Below are 18,659 nucleotides of genomic sequence, written 5' to 3' on the forward strand. Positions count from 1 at the left end.
CTTCTGGGCTGTGGTGACCACAAGGCTGTGGAACCTTTTCTGCAAGGGCTGCAGAAAATGGAAGAGGGAGCAGGACTGCCAGCATCACAGTGAGAAGACAATTTTCTCTTTTTGTTATTCAGATCTTGTTCTTAAGGATCAGATGTTTTTATATTCTCAGAACAGTATAACATGATTCATTGTACCCCCAAACCCCTGCTTTTCAATTCTGTCTTCTGAGATATAAATGAAGGCGTATATCTTTCTTCTATATTGTATTCTAAAATGCTTTCATGGTCCCTCTGCAAGGTTATACTTCAGTGTTTTTCTGAAAGCACATCAGAATTACCGTGGGTTCCTGTTAAGATGCCCCCTTCCCCCATCCCTTTCCAGATGATTATTCAGGGAGAGGGGAATGACCTTGTTGGTTTGAGGGAGCCAAACAGAGGGAACTTTGGCTCCCCTTCCATTTTATTCTGGTGATTATTTTAAGGGCAGCAATATTAGCTGCTAGTTCAGCTAATTTGATCCTCTACCAGATTTTCCCTGAATTGTTTAATGTCAATTTTCATGTTGATTTCTTGAAAAGAAAAGGATTGGGCCCATTTGTATAATTACATAGTGATAACGATTAAGAAGGGATTCTGGCAAGTTTTCACAGCTGACAGCAATAATCCTGGAATAATGTAGTGTTATCTGATTACCACATTATCATGTTTCCATGGCAATGTGGCTTTCAACCTTGGTGGTGTGATATTGCCTAGGATGATGAAGCAACAACCTCAGTGTAAGGACACATTGGGAAAATATTTTTATGTCATCCAATGACATATTTGAGTAATGAAAGAAATGAAGGGAAAATACCTTATCTACAGACCACTCAAGTTATGGTTTAGGTGATAGAAGAGTGGGGAAAAGTTGAAATTGCTGAAGACATGATTGTGTACAAGATGAAAATATTTAAGGAAGAAAGTTTTCACTGACAATGGTTCTAACTCATGTTTTCAGACATGTGGGCCCCAAAAGAAAGGTCATGACAGTTATTTGTTTTTCTGGGTATGAGTATATGTGTAAGCTTATGTATCTTTATAGTGATGTTATTTATTTCTGCTCCTTTACTGACTTGTAATCATCAGTGCTGATTTAGTATATAGTGAATCACAGTATTTACATTTTCTGAAATATCCCGATTTATGACAGGCTGAGTGATCACGCTTGCATAACTGGTTTCAACTTCAGGATTTTGGTTCTGCTAAAGGATTAGTTCCTATAGAATAGTTTGGTTCACATCCCAGACTCTTCTTCTAGACTAAAAATTTTTAGGCTCTATCCTCCACTTGGACCAAGATGAATTGTATGTGGTATCTTCTTTTTTTTTTTTTTTTGTATTTAAATGGTATTTTTCTTTATATTTAAAGATGACATGACTGACAGTGAGTACTATCTTTGTGTGTACTACAGCAGCTAAGACAAGCATGTGACTGACAGAGATAGCACATTTGGACAAGAATAAGAAGGCAGAGGATAAACCGGTTTTATCAACAATCTTTGTTACCGGATAGTAACAATGAACCTTGACTTTCAGCCTATAGCATCTACCTTGCAGGCACTTGGAAGAACACAAGTTACAAGACGTAAAGGATTAAAATAAACATCAATATTGCACAATATTCCTGAGTACAAAAGAACAGTAGACACTGTTCTAGTGTGCTTTGTTGCAAATGGGTGATTACTGCTAAAAAGTATTTTTCTACTATTTTCGTTTATTTATCTATTTATTTATTTTTAGAGAGGGAGTGTGCATGTGCGTACACATACTTGAGACCTCTTCTTTACCACCTTTGGTCTCAATCCTGCCTTCAGTCCCAAATCAACCAGGTGGGGCAGAGACAGAGGGAGAGAGCAAATCCCAGGCAGGCTCCATACTGCCAGCACAGAGCCGGACATGGGCAGCACAGAGTCAGACATGGGCAGCACAGAGCTGGACATGGGGCTTGACCCCATGAATCCTAAGATCATGACCTGAGCTGAAATCAAGAGTCAGACACTTAACTGACAGAGCCACCCAGGTGCCCCTGTACTATCTCCCATCCAGGGTAAACAGCAGATTCTAAATGGAGACCTGCTAAATGGTGATGCTGCTTTTTAAACTCATTTTAAACTTCACTCAGGTGAAGATTCCGTCTAACTTTGACAGTCTTTACTCCTCTTTTTAACGCTGCTGTAGAACTTATACTTGCCCTGGTATGTAAGTTTGACCTGCCATAACCCAAGTGCAAGCCTGGTTATATACTAAATTTAAGCTTAACCAGACACAGGCTCCTTCACGGCAGATACAGCTGTCACATCTTTTTAGTAATTGATTGATTTTTTTACTCTTTAAAATTAGTTTTTTTTTTAAATCACAGAATATGTATTCCTTGTAGAAAGTCAAATAGCAGAAAATGTATAAAGACAAAGCAGAAACGCCCACTTTCCCTGTCCCCTACCCATAGTCCCAGAGCTAATCATTCACTAGAATTTGCTATATAGCTTTTTAGCCTTAACACACACCATTCCTAGTGACAGACATCTATACTGTGTCCATTTTTTTTGCTGTTCGAAACAGTCGCTTTATGAGCAGTCCAGCAACTAGCCCTTTTGCTATTTTAATTACACATGAAGATAAGCCTTCACAAGGAGGGTGTGAAAGGCCTACTGTGATCCCACAGCACCTCAAGGGGAACAGGGGTACAGCAGAATCTAGAACAGTGGAGAGGCAATGGTGTTATCTCTGCTTCAAAGACAATGTACAGCTACTCCTTGTTCCAGTGAGCCCTCTCCTCATGAGGGAAGCCTGTGACTTCATACAGTCTGACATGCAGGACAAGGTGGTCCAGTCAAGTGTGCCTCCGGTTTCCACAACCCTCCCCCTTCACATTATACTCGGTCTCAATCCTGTCCTCAATCCTAAACCAACTAGAAGCAGGAGATGCTGAAGGAACTTGAGCTTGTGTTTTCTGGCTCAGCACCCAGCCCAGCAGGTTTGCTATTTAATCAGTGCCCAAGCAGTCACTCATACTTCAAGACAAAACTATTTTTTTTTTTGCATTTTAATTTTACATAAGCTCCATGCCCAGTGTGGGGTTTGAACTTGCAGCCCTGAGATTAAGAGTCACATACTCTACCAATGGAGCCAGTCAGGCATCCCAAGAAAAATTTAGACTCACGAGAGTAGAATCCCTGAGTGAATGGGAGGGAGGAATGATGAATATATTTTTCACTGGGGAAAAAGGAACACGAAAGGTTCAGAACTCAAGAGTACTCTTAGGAAGAGCTAACTGTAATGGGCCAGATGATATTCTAAATTACACACCAATGATAACCATCAAAAAGAGATGAGAAGGCCAAATACACAAGTTATTCTGAGGGAGAGTGGGCAGTGGGATAGGCCAATGCTTGGGCATGGCTATGAGGGGTAGAAAGGCAGGGAAGAGGAGTTCCTTTCTCACTACCTCCTGCACAATTCTTCTAATGTTAACGAGTTTCAGAGGCTTGTGAAAGTGCAGATTCATGGTTTCACCCTCAGAGCTTCTGACTGTTCCACTGGGGTGGCCCTCCAGCATTTGTAGGTGCATAGGCTCCCCAGGTGTTTCATATTGCTTCGTTTAAAGACCAAATCTTGCGAATTACCACTGTATTGTGACCTGACAGCTATGTCACAGATTTAAACAGTTGGGAACTAATGCTTCAGGATGTTGTCATTCACAACTTGAGTACAGTTACCAATAGATCCCGGAGAAGAAAAGCAGATTAATTGCTTATTTCTAACCCCTCCTTTTAAAGCTTGAGTATCTTTACTCTGTATCAGTCTTTGTCTCTCTTCCCACCTGAAGAAGATGCAGCTTTAATATAAAGCCATGCCAATCAAATGTTTTTACAGTGTGGGGGGAAGTTGGGATACTGGACAGGGGTAGGTTGCAAAACTGGGAAAACCAGAGGAGGCAGGAGGGTGGGTGAGACTGAGAAAGGAGGAGCTGCCTCCTTCAGCTACACCTGACAATTACTCAAGAGTGTTGAACCGCAGTTGACGCTGCTAAAGGGTAAGGCCACGTGGTACTGTGCTGTCCTTGGCAGGTAGTCACTGGCCCAGGCAGGACCACGTTGGCACTCGATCATTTTCTGGAAGCCAAAGAAGGTAGAGGGAACATCTCTGTGTCCAGGGGACAGCAAAGCTCTTTATACAGAAGACTTAATTGGTTTCTCTCGTTCTGTCTCTAAAAAAAAATGTACGATTGACTAAAGGGGAAAAGGAAAGGTTGGTATTTGTGAAGTGATGGCACTTTGGTTCTAATGTAGGCAGTTTATTTTAGTGGAAACAGCTAATGAGTTCGTGCTCCAGGGGAGAGCTCAGCCACCTTACCAGAGGGGAGAGGTGAAGGCAGCAGTGCCTGGGCTCCTGCCTCCCTTGGTTTGCGTGCACAGTGCAGAGGGGGAGGACAAGAGGTCTACAGAGGGGCCTGAGTTGTTCTGTTTGCAGAGTTACATCAACTCAGTCTTCACTCTAGACATTTTTTTTTTAAGCTTATTTATTTACTTTCAGAGAAAGACAGCACGAGCTGGGGAGGGGCAGAGGGAGGGAGAGACAGAACTCCAAGAAGGCTCCACACTCAGCAGAGAGCCTGATGTGGGGCTCAAATTCATGGACTGTGAGATCATGACCTGAGCCGAAATCCAGAGTTGGATGCTCAACCGACTGAACCACCCAGGCGCCCCTTGACTCCAGGCATTTTGAGCTGCCCTGAGCTGGGAGTGGGTCTTGCGCCCCTGCCTGGCTCTGCTTGCATGCCCTTGGGGAGGAGATGTTATAGTTTGTACATCTATAACTTGAGGGGATTAGATTAGCTGATCTCCAAGGTCCATGAAATCAGATTAGAAGTTCAGTGAAATGCTTTTTGTAGGCATTAAATAAGCATTTGCTGAATTGAGTTATCTAACAAATGAACTATATTTTGAATTAAATGAGAGTTTGTAAGGCTACTCTGGCATTACCTGTCATGTCGCAGTATAGGTGTAGGCAACACGCTTGTCAGGAGCCATCCAAACTCAGCCAGAGTGTGCAGCAGAGGGCCATAATCCGTTTTGATTTCACAGCCCTGCATGAATAAGCATAAGAGCTCATAGCCTTAATGGCAAGATGACCAGCAACACAAGTGATTACAATAAAGGGTGATGGGTGTTACAATAAAGGGAGTTCATGCTCCATTAAGTACAGTTTCATCAGCTGCAGTCTTCCTGGGCTTCATTTTCTGCTACTTGCTGCGTTCTAACCATTGAACCAAAGTAGAGACACTGGGGATCAGAGTGGAGAGAGGTTTCCATCTGGTTCTCCAGAGTTTGGGCCTGCCTTCCTTTGTGTTCCCTCAGTCTTGTTCAGGCATCAGACTTTAAGGTATGGGGCTAGGGGATCTGCATTTAGAAAAGCTCCCTAGTGATGTGGATCCAAGTAGTTTACAGACCATACTGGTTAGAAACACTGGGCCAGGGGTTGGGAAATGAGGATAAGAGTAGGAAGTGAAGATCAGGAAGTAAAAGGCAAGTGGGGCTTAGATGCTGAGTTGTTTCCCTGCATTTTATTCATTGATAAATATTGATTTTTACTAGGAGCTTTACCTCTCCCCCCAAATCCTTTTCTCCCCCCTCATTGGGATTTCTAGTTTATTTGAAAATGAGCTATGCCTCTCTGTATGCCTTTATAAGGCCAGAAAGGCACATGTGTCTATGAAACAGCCTGTCAGTGAGGGCCTCATACACACAACACAATATACCTGAATTCAGTCTGTACACCTCAAGGGCAGTCCATTCGGTGACATCTGAATTCAGAGTGCACAACATCAGCAGCAATGTCATCTCTGATTAGGAAGGACAATGCTGTGTGTACATATTTGGCCTGGTGAGAGAGAGAACACCTTTTGGATATTTTTGCCTTTGAAAGTCAATTCACAAGGTAAAATAAATAAATAAATAAATAAAAGTCAGTCACATTGGTTTCTTGGAGATAAAATAGTAGTTATTGACTGAGTTTTTTTTCAGTTTCAACCAGTTGTCATGGCATGTGTAAAGAGAGTCTCAGTGCCTGGGAACTTTATTCAGGATTATAATGCCAAATCCTTGGGAATCTACTGCTATTTAGGTACAGGTAATTATTTTACTATCTTATCACGGAGTTGAACATGGAGTAAAGGAAATCACCTTTTCACAAATCTATACAGTTTGTTTATGCATTTGTGATAAAATTCTGAACTCTGCACAAACATGTGTTTGAAGGATACTGCAGGTATTAGGCAATGAAGATCTTTAACATGTAAAACTAAATAGAAAAGTAAAGCTAAACTGTCAGAAAACTGCAGTTTACCTCAATAACAGTCCATTGTTCTACTACGATGGCATCATTTCCTTTCCTACTGGAACCTGGAACTCCAGAACCTTCTTCTTCATAGATAAAGAATCCTTCCAAAGATTTAGGCAAATGGTCCCCTGTGAGGAAAAGGATGCAATTAAGAAGAGTGGCAAATACTGAGTGTCTCCTAAGATCATCTAAATCCTTAGATAACCCTTTTAGGAAGCTGAAAGAAAAGCATATAAATTAATCAGCACTTGTTTTGGCTGAATCAATAACATCCTCCTCTTTGAGAGCTGTTATTGTTGTAGGGTTTTTTGGGGAAGGTCAAGACAATTTTGTACTTCACTGAATTAAAATAAAACTGTAAATATGAAAACTACAAACACAAAAACAAGATAAAATAATATCATACAGTGAGAAACAAGTGGATTTCCTAAGTCTAAAAAGCACTGGGAACTGACCTTCACCCTGAAATCAAATTTTGGTTTCTGACCTATGTGTTTATGCACATTAATTACACCATTAGGAGAGAAAACATAAAAATGTATATTCTTGAAACTATAGGTGTGATATTCAAACTAATGTGAGGTAAGATTACTTCAAAAAAATATAAACACGAAACAATTCTTTACCTCAATGATGCTTTTAAAAAATAATGAAAGAATGGTAACAGGAAAATCCTAAACAGAAGTCATTGTCAAAAGAATTCCTGCTGGGAAGGAAGTTTTAAGGGAGGGCCTCTCTGACATTTTCTTGAATAGTTGACAATAACCAGCTGGCGAAAACTAAACTGATTTTATGGACGTTCTTTTGTCTCCTATTTTGCAATAGGAGACAATTTTCCCATGGTCACGTGCTGGCTAAACAGTTTGGTTTTTATACAGTACAATGTCGCATCAAAGTCTCTCTGCTGGACATTTATCTAAATTATAGCCTACGACATTTTCAAGTGATCTATTAAGCTTAAAGATAAAGAAGCCAAACATAATTTCAATGTAATTTTTGGTTTTTATTTTTATTAACAGGCTATAAGCTTTAGAAGAAAATCATCATCATTATTATTTACATCATTTACAATTAGGGCAGAATACCATGAAGAATTTACCTTGTTCAGATTGGTTCCCTCAAACCCAGTAAAGTTTAATTTACTAGTTAGAGTTAGTTTTCTAATTACAGTGTATGTTCCACTTCCTTTAAATGTACTTGTCCACTGTCATACCAAAGTGACCAGTGGAAGTAAATCTTTTTATCGTAAGTTTAGAGCTTCACAAGACCGTCTTTAAAACTATGTATGTCCCAAGTCCTTTTTTAGAAAGGGGGTATGAAGTTTAGAAATAATTATATACTGTGATAATTATGTAGTTAATTATAATCTGCTTCTTATTTACTTTGGGATTACAATGTGGTTTTGTGGCTCTGTGTCTGTTTTCTTATTCTCAATATTGGGGTACCCTAGTACTTCTAAATTTCTTTTGGTTTAAAAGAATGAAACCATGGTACACTCAAAAAATTCCACACAAGAATAAAAAAGTAAGACTCACTGCTATGTAGCAACATGGATGAATTTCAGAAACTATGTTGAGAAAAGAAGCCAGACACAAAACAGTAAATACTGTATACTTCAACCTATGTGAAGTTCAAAAACAGGCAAAATTAATCTATGGGGATGGACGTTAGAATAATTCTTTCTCTGGGTGGGAGGATGTTGACTGGGGAGGGTCATGAGGTGGCTTCTGGGATGTTGGAAATGTTCTGTACCTTTTTTCCCCCCTCTGAATTCTTTCCTCCCCAGCTTTATTGAGATATAACTGATATATAAAGAGATGCTCTATATCTTGAATGTTTGTTTTTATTCAGCTATACGCATAAGATTAATGCACTTTTCTCTACGTGTATTATACTTATGTCCCTCCCTTCTCACTTTAGAGCTCCCAAGGTCCTGGCTGACCTTCTTAGCTCCCATGCCAGTCCCCAGAGCCACAGATGAATGAAGCTTACACAGGAGAAAGTATTTAATATCTCCTGAAAAATTTCTCCCTAACAGAAGTGGAGGTGAGGCAGGGTGTCAGGGAAGGTCCCATGGGGAGTGGCTGTTTGGGTGCTTGGTGTGTTAAATCTTCCAGGTAATGGATGAGTTGATAATTGTAAACGGTTACTTAATAACTGTTCCCGAACTGAGTCACTTTTTTTTTTTTTAAATTATTAAACATTTTTGTTTATTTTTGAGACAGAGAAAGAGTGTGAACAGAAGAGGGACACAGAGAGAGGAAGACACAGAATCCAAAGCTAAGCTGTCAGCAGAGCCTAAAACAGGGCTCAAACCCATGAACCATGAGATCATGACCTGAGCCAAAGTCTGACACTTAACCTACTGAGCCACCCAGGCACCTATAGAACTGAGTCACTTCTTAACAGTACATATTCCAGAGCTTCCCACCCAGTATGTCTTGGCCCATTGGTGTTCTGAGAACCCCTTCCAGAAGTGCCAAGATATGGGATGCCCCCTCCTGCTCAGAGAAGCTTTATCTTCTTGTACCCATGTGCCTTATTATCTTATCATTTTCTATGTGTGCATAATATGAAAATGTTACAAAGCATTGACCTGACCCACTGCTTCTTAATTTTTTTTAGCCAAATACCATCAGTAGCAAAGGAAAGTATACCTGTACCCTTGAAGGATGGTCTCCAAGTACAGTTTGAATTGATTTGTGGCAAGAATAAGGTTTCTTTAACGTCCTAATGTTTATATCTTAAAATCCATGCAATATTTGCATTCCTTTCAAATATATTATGTAAAAAAGTAAAGTTCTCCAACTCCCCATATTAAGTAATATTGACATTCTATCCTTTGAAACTGTGTACTCCCTAGCACAAGGCTGCATACCCTCAGGGTACTTGGGCCCAGGTTTAAGAAGCACAAGCTTAACAAATTCTCAGGGAGTGGCTTACTTGTCTGGCCATGTGCTCTGACACATTCATTTCAGCTACATATGACAGTGGCATTTATGTAAATGTGAGGAAAGGTAACATTCCATTTTAGTATTTTTGGTCCATGTGTCATTTTTGGCATCAAACTGCCTAGAGGTAGGCCTGGAGGGCACATATGGAGACTCCCATTTTGTATCTCATTCATGAACATTCTGTCTCCAAAACAAGTCTCAGTCTCTTGACGGCACCTCCCCCCCCCCCCTTCCACTCTTGCCCTCTCTAATCCACTTCCCAAAATGAGGCCGAAGAAGTTATTTTAAGAATGCATATCAGGTCATAACTCCCTCTTTTATTTATTTATTTATTTATTTATTTATTTATTTATTTAATTTTAAAAAATGTTTCTTTTTGAAAGAGAGAGCGAGAAAGTGAGCCTAAGTGGGGGAGGGGCAGAGAGAGAGGGAGACACAGAATCTGAAGCAGGCTCCAGGCTCTGAGCTGTTAGCCCAGAGCCTGACACAGGGCTCAAACTCATGAAACGTGAGATCATAACCTGAGCCCAAGTCAGACGCTTAACTGACTGAGCCACCCAGGCACCTCCATAACTCCCTTTTTAAATCTTCAGTGAATGACTTGGAATAAAAATCCTGGCAGGATGTTTAAAGTTTTTGCTTCGGAGCACACACTCCACCTAGGTGCCCCCTGCCCCACTTTCTAATTGCATGAAAATGGGCACATTTTAAAATATTTCTGTGCCTCAGCTTCCTTATCTACAAAAGGGGAATAATCATACCAACCCCACAGGGTTGCTGTGGGATTAAGTGAGTTAATAAATTTAAAGTGCTTAGAACAATGCTGGTGTATAGTAAGTACAAATACATGTTAGCTCTTGTTGCATTATTTATAAGATTGGCTGCTGCCTACCACTTCTACCTTGTATGGAGCCATTCTCTCTTCATACCCTGCTCCAGCACACAGACCTTTTCCCTGTTCCTCTTTCCTGCCCTGGGGTTTTTGTACATCTGGGGGTGTTTCCTCTGCCTAGAACGGTCTGCCTGTGGCTCTGGAATGCTGGCTTTCCAGTCTCAGTGTGATTGGTGCCTTGACAGGCGGGACCTCCTGATCCCTCCTTACAATATGGTGTTAGGTAATGTCACAACACTTTTCTCCAGTTTGAAATTAGATACATATGTTTCTGTACCCGTTACCACCTGACTGCCTGATGCCACAGGGCCAGCTTTTTGAGAGTAGGGAAGATGTCCATTTTGCTCATCATCGTAAATCCAGTGCCTGGCATAGGGCCTGGCATACACATATTTGTGGTGAATAAATACATTTTCTTTGTCAGTACTCTACCTCACTCCTCATTCTGATACACCTTACCTGTCAGCTCCACATAAGCATTTTTATAGGGGTGAAGAGTTCGAAATGAACTTAAGTCTAAAAATTCATAAAAAATCAAAATGTAGCCTTAAGATGTGGGTGAACTAAAGGTGGGAAGAGACTATTCTCTGAGGATAATGGGGGCATTTGTAGGCTAGTAGAGTATGGGGACTCATGGGTGTATATGTGTCTGTGTCTGTGTGTGTGTTTTATATCAGCTGGCAAAGCTGCTCATCTCAACCCATGCCAACTGCCCACTGGATTCCACACATTCTGGTAAAATAAAGTGTTTTATCTTTGTTGGCTCAATTGGGACCAGTTGGAGTTCTTTGCCCTATAGTGCAAGCCCGTGTGTGTGTGCAGTGATTCCAGCAGAGGACCGGTTTGGTGAGGACCCAACAATGCTGGAGAATGTCAGATACAGGAAACCATTGCAGTGGGAACCCTCAGGCTGCAAGAACAGCAAGACAGCCGCTGGGTACCTTTCCTGTGGGGCTTTTCGAAGCAGAAGGCTTTGAGAGTGCGTGGGAAAGGGCACTGAAGAGGAATTTCACAGTCCTTATAACCTCTCCACCGTGACCCCACCAAAGGAGAAAACTTGTTAAAAGTTTTGTTCCCCCTCTCCCTCTTTCTAGAGGAAGATATTTTATGAGATTTGTGGAGTAAGGTATTTAAATGTCTGTGCAATGTCTGGTTTTGTGCTTTTATTTCTCATGGTGAGCTGACTTCTGACAATATTTTGGAAGAGGATGGAAGCAAGACAAAACAAAATACGCATTGTCCCCTATGTGCTTTAGCTGTCAGGCATCAAATGTCCCAGAACAAAGCAACCAATTCAGCCCTGCTTCCTCCGACTTGCTTCTCACAGTGACACAGGCATGGGTCACAATTTCCCCTCTGCAGCTTCCCTGTGTACTCCTAGGGAAGTCCCAAGAGACACACCCAATTGCCAGGCCCCACAGACCGTGGTGGCTCATTAGGGGCTTGGCATGGCCTGCAATGTAAAATGTCTAATGAGACATTCCAGAGCTGCTGAGAGGGAGAGATTCTCCTCTGAGCTCTCTAAATAGCTTCTGAGGCTTTATGAACAAAAGCTCTACAGAGTCTCTGGCTGGCAACTGCTGTGGCTAATTTTATTTTCATCAGGCAAGGCCCAAGGCGGGGATGCCTGAAAGAGATTCTGAAAGGAGTATTTCTCATTTTTCCTTCAGCAGTTAGTAACAAACCAAATTTTGAAATGTCTCCAACTAGACTTTTTGGAAGGAAGAGAAGAGAGAAAGAAATATATGAAGCATAAACTGACCTCCAAGTAGCTGACCCATACTAAAAGTATTGTAGCTGTACACAAGCTGCAGGAAAGAAAACTAACTCAGAAAATAAGCTCTGACAGTGGGTAAGGCACTGTGGGAGTCATTTTGTACATACTGCATCTTATCAAATTTTTACAGCAGCAAAGTAGGGAGTATTTTTACTCCCCTTATAGGAAACTGTGGCTCAGTGAGCTCACCTAACTTTCCCAGATCACCCAGCTAATAAGTAGAGAACATAGGATTCAAACCCTGGTCTATCTCATCCTAAAGTCCATGCTCTTCTTAGATTTTGCTGTTTCTGGGGCACCTGGATGGATGGCTCAGTCAGTAAGGGCATGAGACTCTTGATCTTAGGGTGTAAGTTTGAGCACCATGTTGGGTGTAGAGATTACTTAAAACTAAAAATCTTATGGGTGCCTGGGTGGCTCAGTTGGTTGAGCGTCTGCCTCTCGGTTTCACTCATGTCATGATCTCACAGTTCGTGGCATCAAGCCTGGAGTTGAGCTCTATGCTGAACATGGAGCCTGCTTGGGATTCTCTCTCTCTCTCTCTCTCTCTCTCTCTCTCTCTCTCTCCCCCTCTCTTCCCCTCTCTTCCCCTCCCCTGTTTGTGCATATGCATGCACTCTCTCTGTCTCTTTCTGAAAATAAATAAACTTGTGCTTGCTTTGGCAGCACATATACTGAAAATAAACTTAAAGAAAAAAGATTTTGCTGTTTCCATAAAAGACCACCTTGGAGGAAGTTTCCAATAACCAAAATACTAAGAACTATCTATTGAGCACCTGCTATGGGCTGTGTGCTATGGGCCATATTTGTGGGTACTTCAATAGGCTAGATCCTTACTCTTGGTTGCTAGTTAAAAGAACTTATTGGACCATGACTCTTGATAATTTTAAATAATCATCCAAAGTCTTTAGTTCTATTAGTTAAGGTATACCTGATGTAATAGGCTGACTTAATGATAGTAAAGAATACTGATATCTCATTTGCTTTTTTTGTTCTTTCCTCTAGCCTCATTAAGTTAGTTAATCTTGGTTTTCATAGCCTTCATCCTTCCTAATGCAATTTTCAAGTCTCCTAACTATGAGTTTTTCTTTTCTTTTAGCACTAGTCTCTTTTTTATTTTTATTTTTTTGAGAGAGAGAGAGAGGGACAGCATGTGTATGTGCATGTGCACGTGGGTGGGGAAAGGACTGAGGGAGAGAGAGAAAGAATCTTAAGCCATCTCCATGCCCAGGGCAGAGCCTGATGCAGAGCTCAATCTCACAACTGTGAGATCATTACCTGAGATGAAATCAAGAGTTGGAGGCTTGACCAACTGAGCTACCCAGGTGCCCCAGCACCAATTTCTTTTTTAAAACACTTTCCCTAGAAAGTAACTTTTGGAAAGTTTTGTTTGTTTTTATGATAGACATGAGTGATTACATATCCCATCATAACTAAAAGAGGAAGACTAGGGGAAGTTGAAAGATAAAGGGAAGGCAGAAAAAATAGAGTAAATATCATTTTCTAAACCAAAGATTATTTTTCTATACAAATTTTAGAGTCAGATATAGATTGGAGTACATGGTTAGATAGTGTCCAAATCTGGGATAGTGTAATAAGTTTGGATAGTAACTATCAAATGCCACTATAATCCTTTTAACTGGACTGTTATAATACATCTTATTTGGAAAATCCTACTAGTCAATCACACAGTGGTTTGTCTATACCTGATAGTTACAACCCGACAGCAAACATTACATTATAATTCTACCACACACTATGATTAAGCTTTTATTTATTTATTTATTTATTTCAACATTTATTTATTTTTGGGACAGAGAGAGACAGAGCATGAATGGGGGAGGGGCAGAGAGAGAGGGAGACACAGAATCGGAAACAGGCTCCAGGCTCCGAGCCATCAGCCCAGAGCCCGACGCGGGGCCTGAACTCACGGACCGCGAGATCGTGACCTTGCTGAAGTCGGACGCTTAACCGACTGCGCCACCCAGGCGCCCCGCTTTTATTTATTTCTTAAAAAATTTTTAATGTTTATTTATTTTTGAGAGAGAGAGAGAGAGCGAGAGAGCGAGCATGAGTAAGGGAGGGGCAGAGAGAGGGAGACACAGAATCAGAAGCAGGCTTCAGGCTGTCAGCACAGAGCCCAACACAGGGCTCGAATTCACAAACCGTGAGGTCATGACTTGAGCTGAAGTCTGATGCTTAACCGACTGAGCCACCCAGGAGCCCCTAAGCTTTTAAATTAAAGCTGCATAGCTGTGTAATAATTGGAATCTAATTCCTAATGAATTTTATAATGAATAATAATGAATAATTCCTGTCCTTTTAGCCATAGATCTTGAGAGGCAAAAACATTTCCACCAACTCTGATACAGGTCAAATTTTTTAGGTATCAATATATTATAATATAAAACATACCTTTAGATGTTTCCCAGCATACAAAAGAATCAATTAAAGACAAGCCTTGTTTATAATAAAATGTAGTTAACTCCAGCCAATCGGCATCAAGTGTACTAATGACAGATCCTTTTCTTGTTACTTTCATTGACAGGATGCCTTCCTGATAGGTCCAGCAGGTTGATTCATCATCGAAAACATTGAATATTGTATACAACTTGTTTTCTGGGGATAAGCATTCAGAAAGAAGAAAGATTATTTATTTATTAATTTACTTATTGAAAAGATTCCTAAACATTTTTTTATTACTCATGTATTTCAGGCATACAGACAAACATGGAGAATAATAAAATTACCCACCACTCAGCTTTATTAAATGTTGACCTTTTGCCATGTTTCCTTCAGATTTATTTTTCCAGAAAATGAGAAATGGATGTAGTTGAAGCTTACTATGTAGTCTTCCCTAATCCAGTTCTCCCGAAATAGGTACTATAATAATTTGGTGTTTATTATTCTCATGCAAGCTTTTATTCTTTTAATATACTTTTATATACCCATTAATATATATATATGTGTATATATATATATATATATATATATCATATTCTGAAGTTTAAAAAACTTTTAAAAAGTGGTGTTGTATATACGCATCTATAAATTGATTTTCTTTTGCTTGGAGTGGAATTAATACATGTAGACCTTATTCATTTAGTTAAACTGCTACATAATATTCTAGTTTATTATTCTCCTGTTGATGGACATATACATTGCTTCCAAATTTTTGTCATTATAAACATTGTTCATGTCTCCTTAGACACACATGTGGGAGTAGCTTCTAGCATACATATGTAGACATGGAACTGCTAGGTCATTTCTTCTAGTTTTCCATAAGTTGGCAAATTCTTAACTTGGGGAGTGGTGTATGGACCCACCTCTATGGTTGTGTTTAGGAAGTCTAAACCCACTTGCATTGCAAAAGTATTTGGGGGTATGTATGTACATGTGCATTTTTCTGGATTGAGTCTCTGTGGATTTCACCAGATTCTCCAAGAGATCTTTTGTGTGTATCTCCCCCAACCTCATGCTGCAACTACCCCACCCTGACAGCCCAAATTAAGAAATTTTGCCATAGACAAATTATTAAGAAGTATAGGATTTAAACTATTTAGAAAGTGGAATCTAAAGATTGTTAATTATGGGAATGCAAGCTGGTGCAGCCATTCTGGAAAACAGTATGGAGGTTCCTCAAAAAACTAAAAATAGAACTAGCCTACGACCTAGCAATTGCACTACTAGGCATTTATCCATGGGATACAGGTGTGTTGTTTTGAAGGGACACAAGCACCCCCATGTTTCTAGCAGCACTATCAACAATAGCCAAAGTATGGAAAGAGCCCAAATGTCCATCGACGGATGAATGGATAAAGAAGATGTGTTATATATATACAATGGAGTATTACTCGGCAATCTAAAAGAATGAAATCTTGCCATTTGCAACTATGTGGTTGGAATTGGAGGGTATTATGCTAAGTGAAATTAGTCAGTCAAAGAAAGACAAAAATCATATGACTTCACTCATATGAGAACTTTAAGAGACAAAACAGATGAACATAAGGGAAGGGAAACAAAAATAACATAAAAACAGGGAGGGGGACAAAACAGAAGAGACTCATAAATATGAAGAACAAACAGAGGGTTACTGGAGGGGTTGTAGGAGGGGAAGTGGGCTAAATGGGTAAGGGGCATTAAGGAATCTACTCCTGAAATCACTGTTGCACTATACGCTAACTAATTTGATGCAAATTTAAAAATATATAAAAATAAAATTAAAAAAATAAAGATTGTTAATTAAATTAAGTAGGTAGCATATTGGATTTAGAATTTAAAAAGGCTAGAAATAGACACTTGATCTAATCAGGTCGGGATGGGAACCAGCTGGAGTTTAAAGGTAGCATTGGTTAGCAGATAGCAAATAGGTCTCTGATCATATCTTCAACAACTCTTTTTCTTAAAATTTTTACACTGCAAGAAAATCAGGGTGATTGTTAGTTAAGGAGCTGGTGAGCAAATGGGAGGGTGGCGGTGGCAGTGAGAAGGATGAGACGATGAATTAGGAAGTGCTCCTGGCTTGTTCATAAAAAGACTATGCTGACCATGGTTGATGGGTCTCTGCTAGGCTCACGAGATTGAGCACATCTCATTACAACCAGAAAGCCAATGTGCATGTGTGCAGTGTGTTACACGAGCGGGTACAGCTTCAGCACTAACTTAGATCAAAAGGTCAGCCAATAGCAGTTAACTTAATCCAGAATTTATTCTGTGTCAGGCACAGTGCCTTATCTTTTAGCTACTTCTCACAACAACTCCCTTTCTATAAAGAAATTGAGGCAGCCTGACTCCAGAGCTCTTAACTGTAAGGTGTGCATAGTCTTTGACTTTCTCTAACAGTGCTTTTTAAAAGCATGCCTGCAAAGATATCAGAAAACTCTGATCTGGCCAAGATGCATGAGGAAGTGGTCTCAATTGCTTGGGAAGAGTTGCTAGTTGGCAAAGTAGACTAAAACTAATGGTTAAAGTTATTTTCGGATGCAGGCACTATTGTTATATTAATTGCTTCATCATGGCGTGCATTTTCATATTCTAATTGATCATCAAAGAAAGTCAATTAACTTCAAGGGCAAAAACCATCCATGAAATGGGAAAGGCCAAAACTAAAATTCTCACACTCTGTTTGCAAAAAGCAAACATAAATCAGAACAGCTTTCTATATTTATAGAATCACTTTCTGTATACATGCATAGCCTCCATTTTATAGGGGAGTTGGTGAATGACTAAATGAAACCAAGTTTCAAACCAAGTTTCATTATATGGATGGTATTGTATGACCATGCCCGGGACAACTGTTTGAAAAACTGCCTTACCTTATTTCTGGCTGTAATAATTAAAAACAAAATCAAGATGAGTGTAATATATTAGTTTATTCGGTTTTTGTAGTTTTAGAAATTTACTTTGTCTCGTATTTCCAAAAAACCCCTCAAAAACTTATTGTTACTAAATTGAAACTAATATACTATTTCTACTCATCTTGTCTATTACCTTCTCCCTTTCTTGATTTAGAATAACTGGGGCTGCCATCTCGGTCCATCTGACACTGTTCACTTTCATGATGAAGTTCTTCCTCAATTCCACTCTCAGATGATTGCCCACTTAATGTTCCTTCATTCCAACTTTTACAGTTTTCATCTGAAGTGTGTCTCAGAGGCAGCGCTGACTCTATGTCTTCATCATGGTTGGTTCCGTTGCAGAATTTAAGTGGTGAATAAGGCTGTGATATGAATCCAACAAATTTCATTCCTCTCTTAGCAGCTATATTAATCTAAAAGAGATTGTAGAGCAAGATGTAAAATTCATTTACATTGATCACTTTATCAGTTAACCTGTAGGTTTATTAAGGAAATTCATAAGATGAAGTAAATTGACTACTAACTAAAGACCCATTCATAAACAAATTAATAACCTGTAACAAAGCACTATCCCTAAGTCTATGTCACAGTATTATTGTGACTTCTTCAAACAGAACTGACACACTTTAGAAATTATGAAAAGAAGCAGATGCTGGGGAGCTCAGTCTGTTGAGCGTTAACTCTTGATTTCAGCTCAGGTCATGAGCCTAGGGTCGTGAGATTGAGCCCTGTGTTGGCTCTGCACTGAGCATGGAGCCTGCTCGAGATTCTCTCTCTCTCTCTCTCTCTCTCTCTCTCTCTCTCTCTCTCCCTCTCTTTCTCTCTCTGTTTCTCTCTCTCCCTCTGCCCCTTTCCCTGCTCTCACGTACTCTTTTTCTCTCTCAAATAAAATTAAAAAATAAAAATAAAAGAAATTATGAAAACAGGAATCATTTTTCTTCAAAAGGTTACTATTTGAGAAGAACGAATAATTCTATAACATGATTTTTGCAGGCCTGTTAACAATGGTTTCTCCCACTGAGGCAAAATTAAAAGCTATTCCAAGAAATCCTCAAAAATAACATGACCAAATACATCTTAATTAACAAAGCAAAAACATTAAAAGCAAAAACACACAGAATTGCTTGCTTGATGTGGGTAAAGAAAAATGTTAGAAGTCTAATTCTTGACAAATGTGTGCATGTAATGCATAGGCCCAATTCACTCTTAGGAAGCTTTCCCATCTATTTATATCTTGATGCTATTGTCTCCTATCAGGCCAAATGCACATGATCAGATTCAATCGTGTAAGTTAAAGAATAGGATGCAGAAG

General features: G+C 39.8%; 1 protein-coding gene and 1 long non-coding RNA gene across 7 annotated transcripts in view; one reads left to right on the forward strand and one right to left on the reverse strand.

The window, feature by feature from the left end:
- Positions 1-18,659, reverse strand: part of RFTN2 (raftlin family member 2) — a 76,863-nt gene that overhangs the window by 21,327 nt on the left and 36,877 nt on the right. For all 6 annotated transcript variants that reach the window (XM_019838417.3, XM_045034231.1, XM_045034232.1 and 3 more), the window contains 4 exons: positions 17,481-17,760; positions 14,406-14,609; positions 6,374-6,495; positions 5,011-5,114 (listed from right to left, as the gene is read on the reverse strand). In XM_019838417.3, coding sequence (XP_019693976.1) covers positions 5,011-5,114; positions 6,374-6,495; positions 14,406-14,609; positions 17,481-17,760 — 710 coding nt within the window. The remainder of the gene's footprint in view (positions 1-5,010; positions 5,115-6,373; positions 6,496-14,405; positions 14,610-17,480; positions 17,761-18,659) is intronic.
- LOC123379231 overlaps positions 1-18,659 on the forward strand; it is a 113,373-nt gene that overhangs the window by 21,244 nt on the left and 73,470 nt on the right. The window lies entirely within an intron of this gene.

This window comes from Felis catus, chromosome C1 (genome assembly GCF_018350175.1).
Source record: "Felis catus isolate Fca126 chromosome C1, F.catus_Fca126_mat1.0, whole genome shotgun sequence".
Taxonomy (NCBI): Eukaryota; Metazoa; Chordata; class Mammalia; order Carnivora; family Felidae; genus Felis; species Felis catus.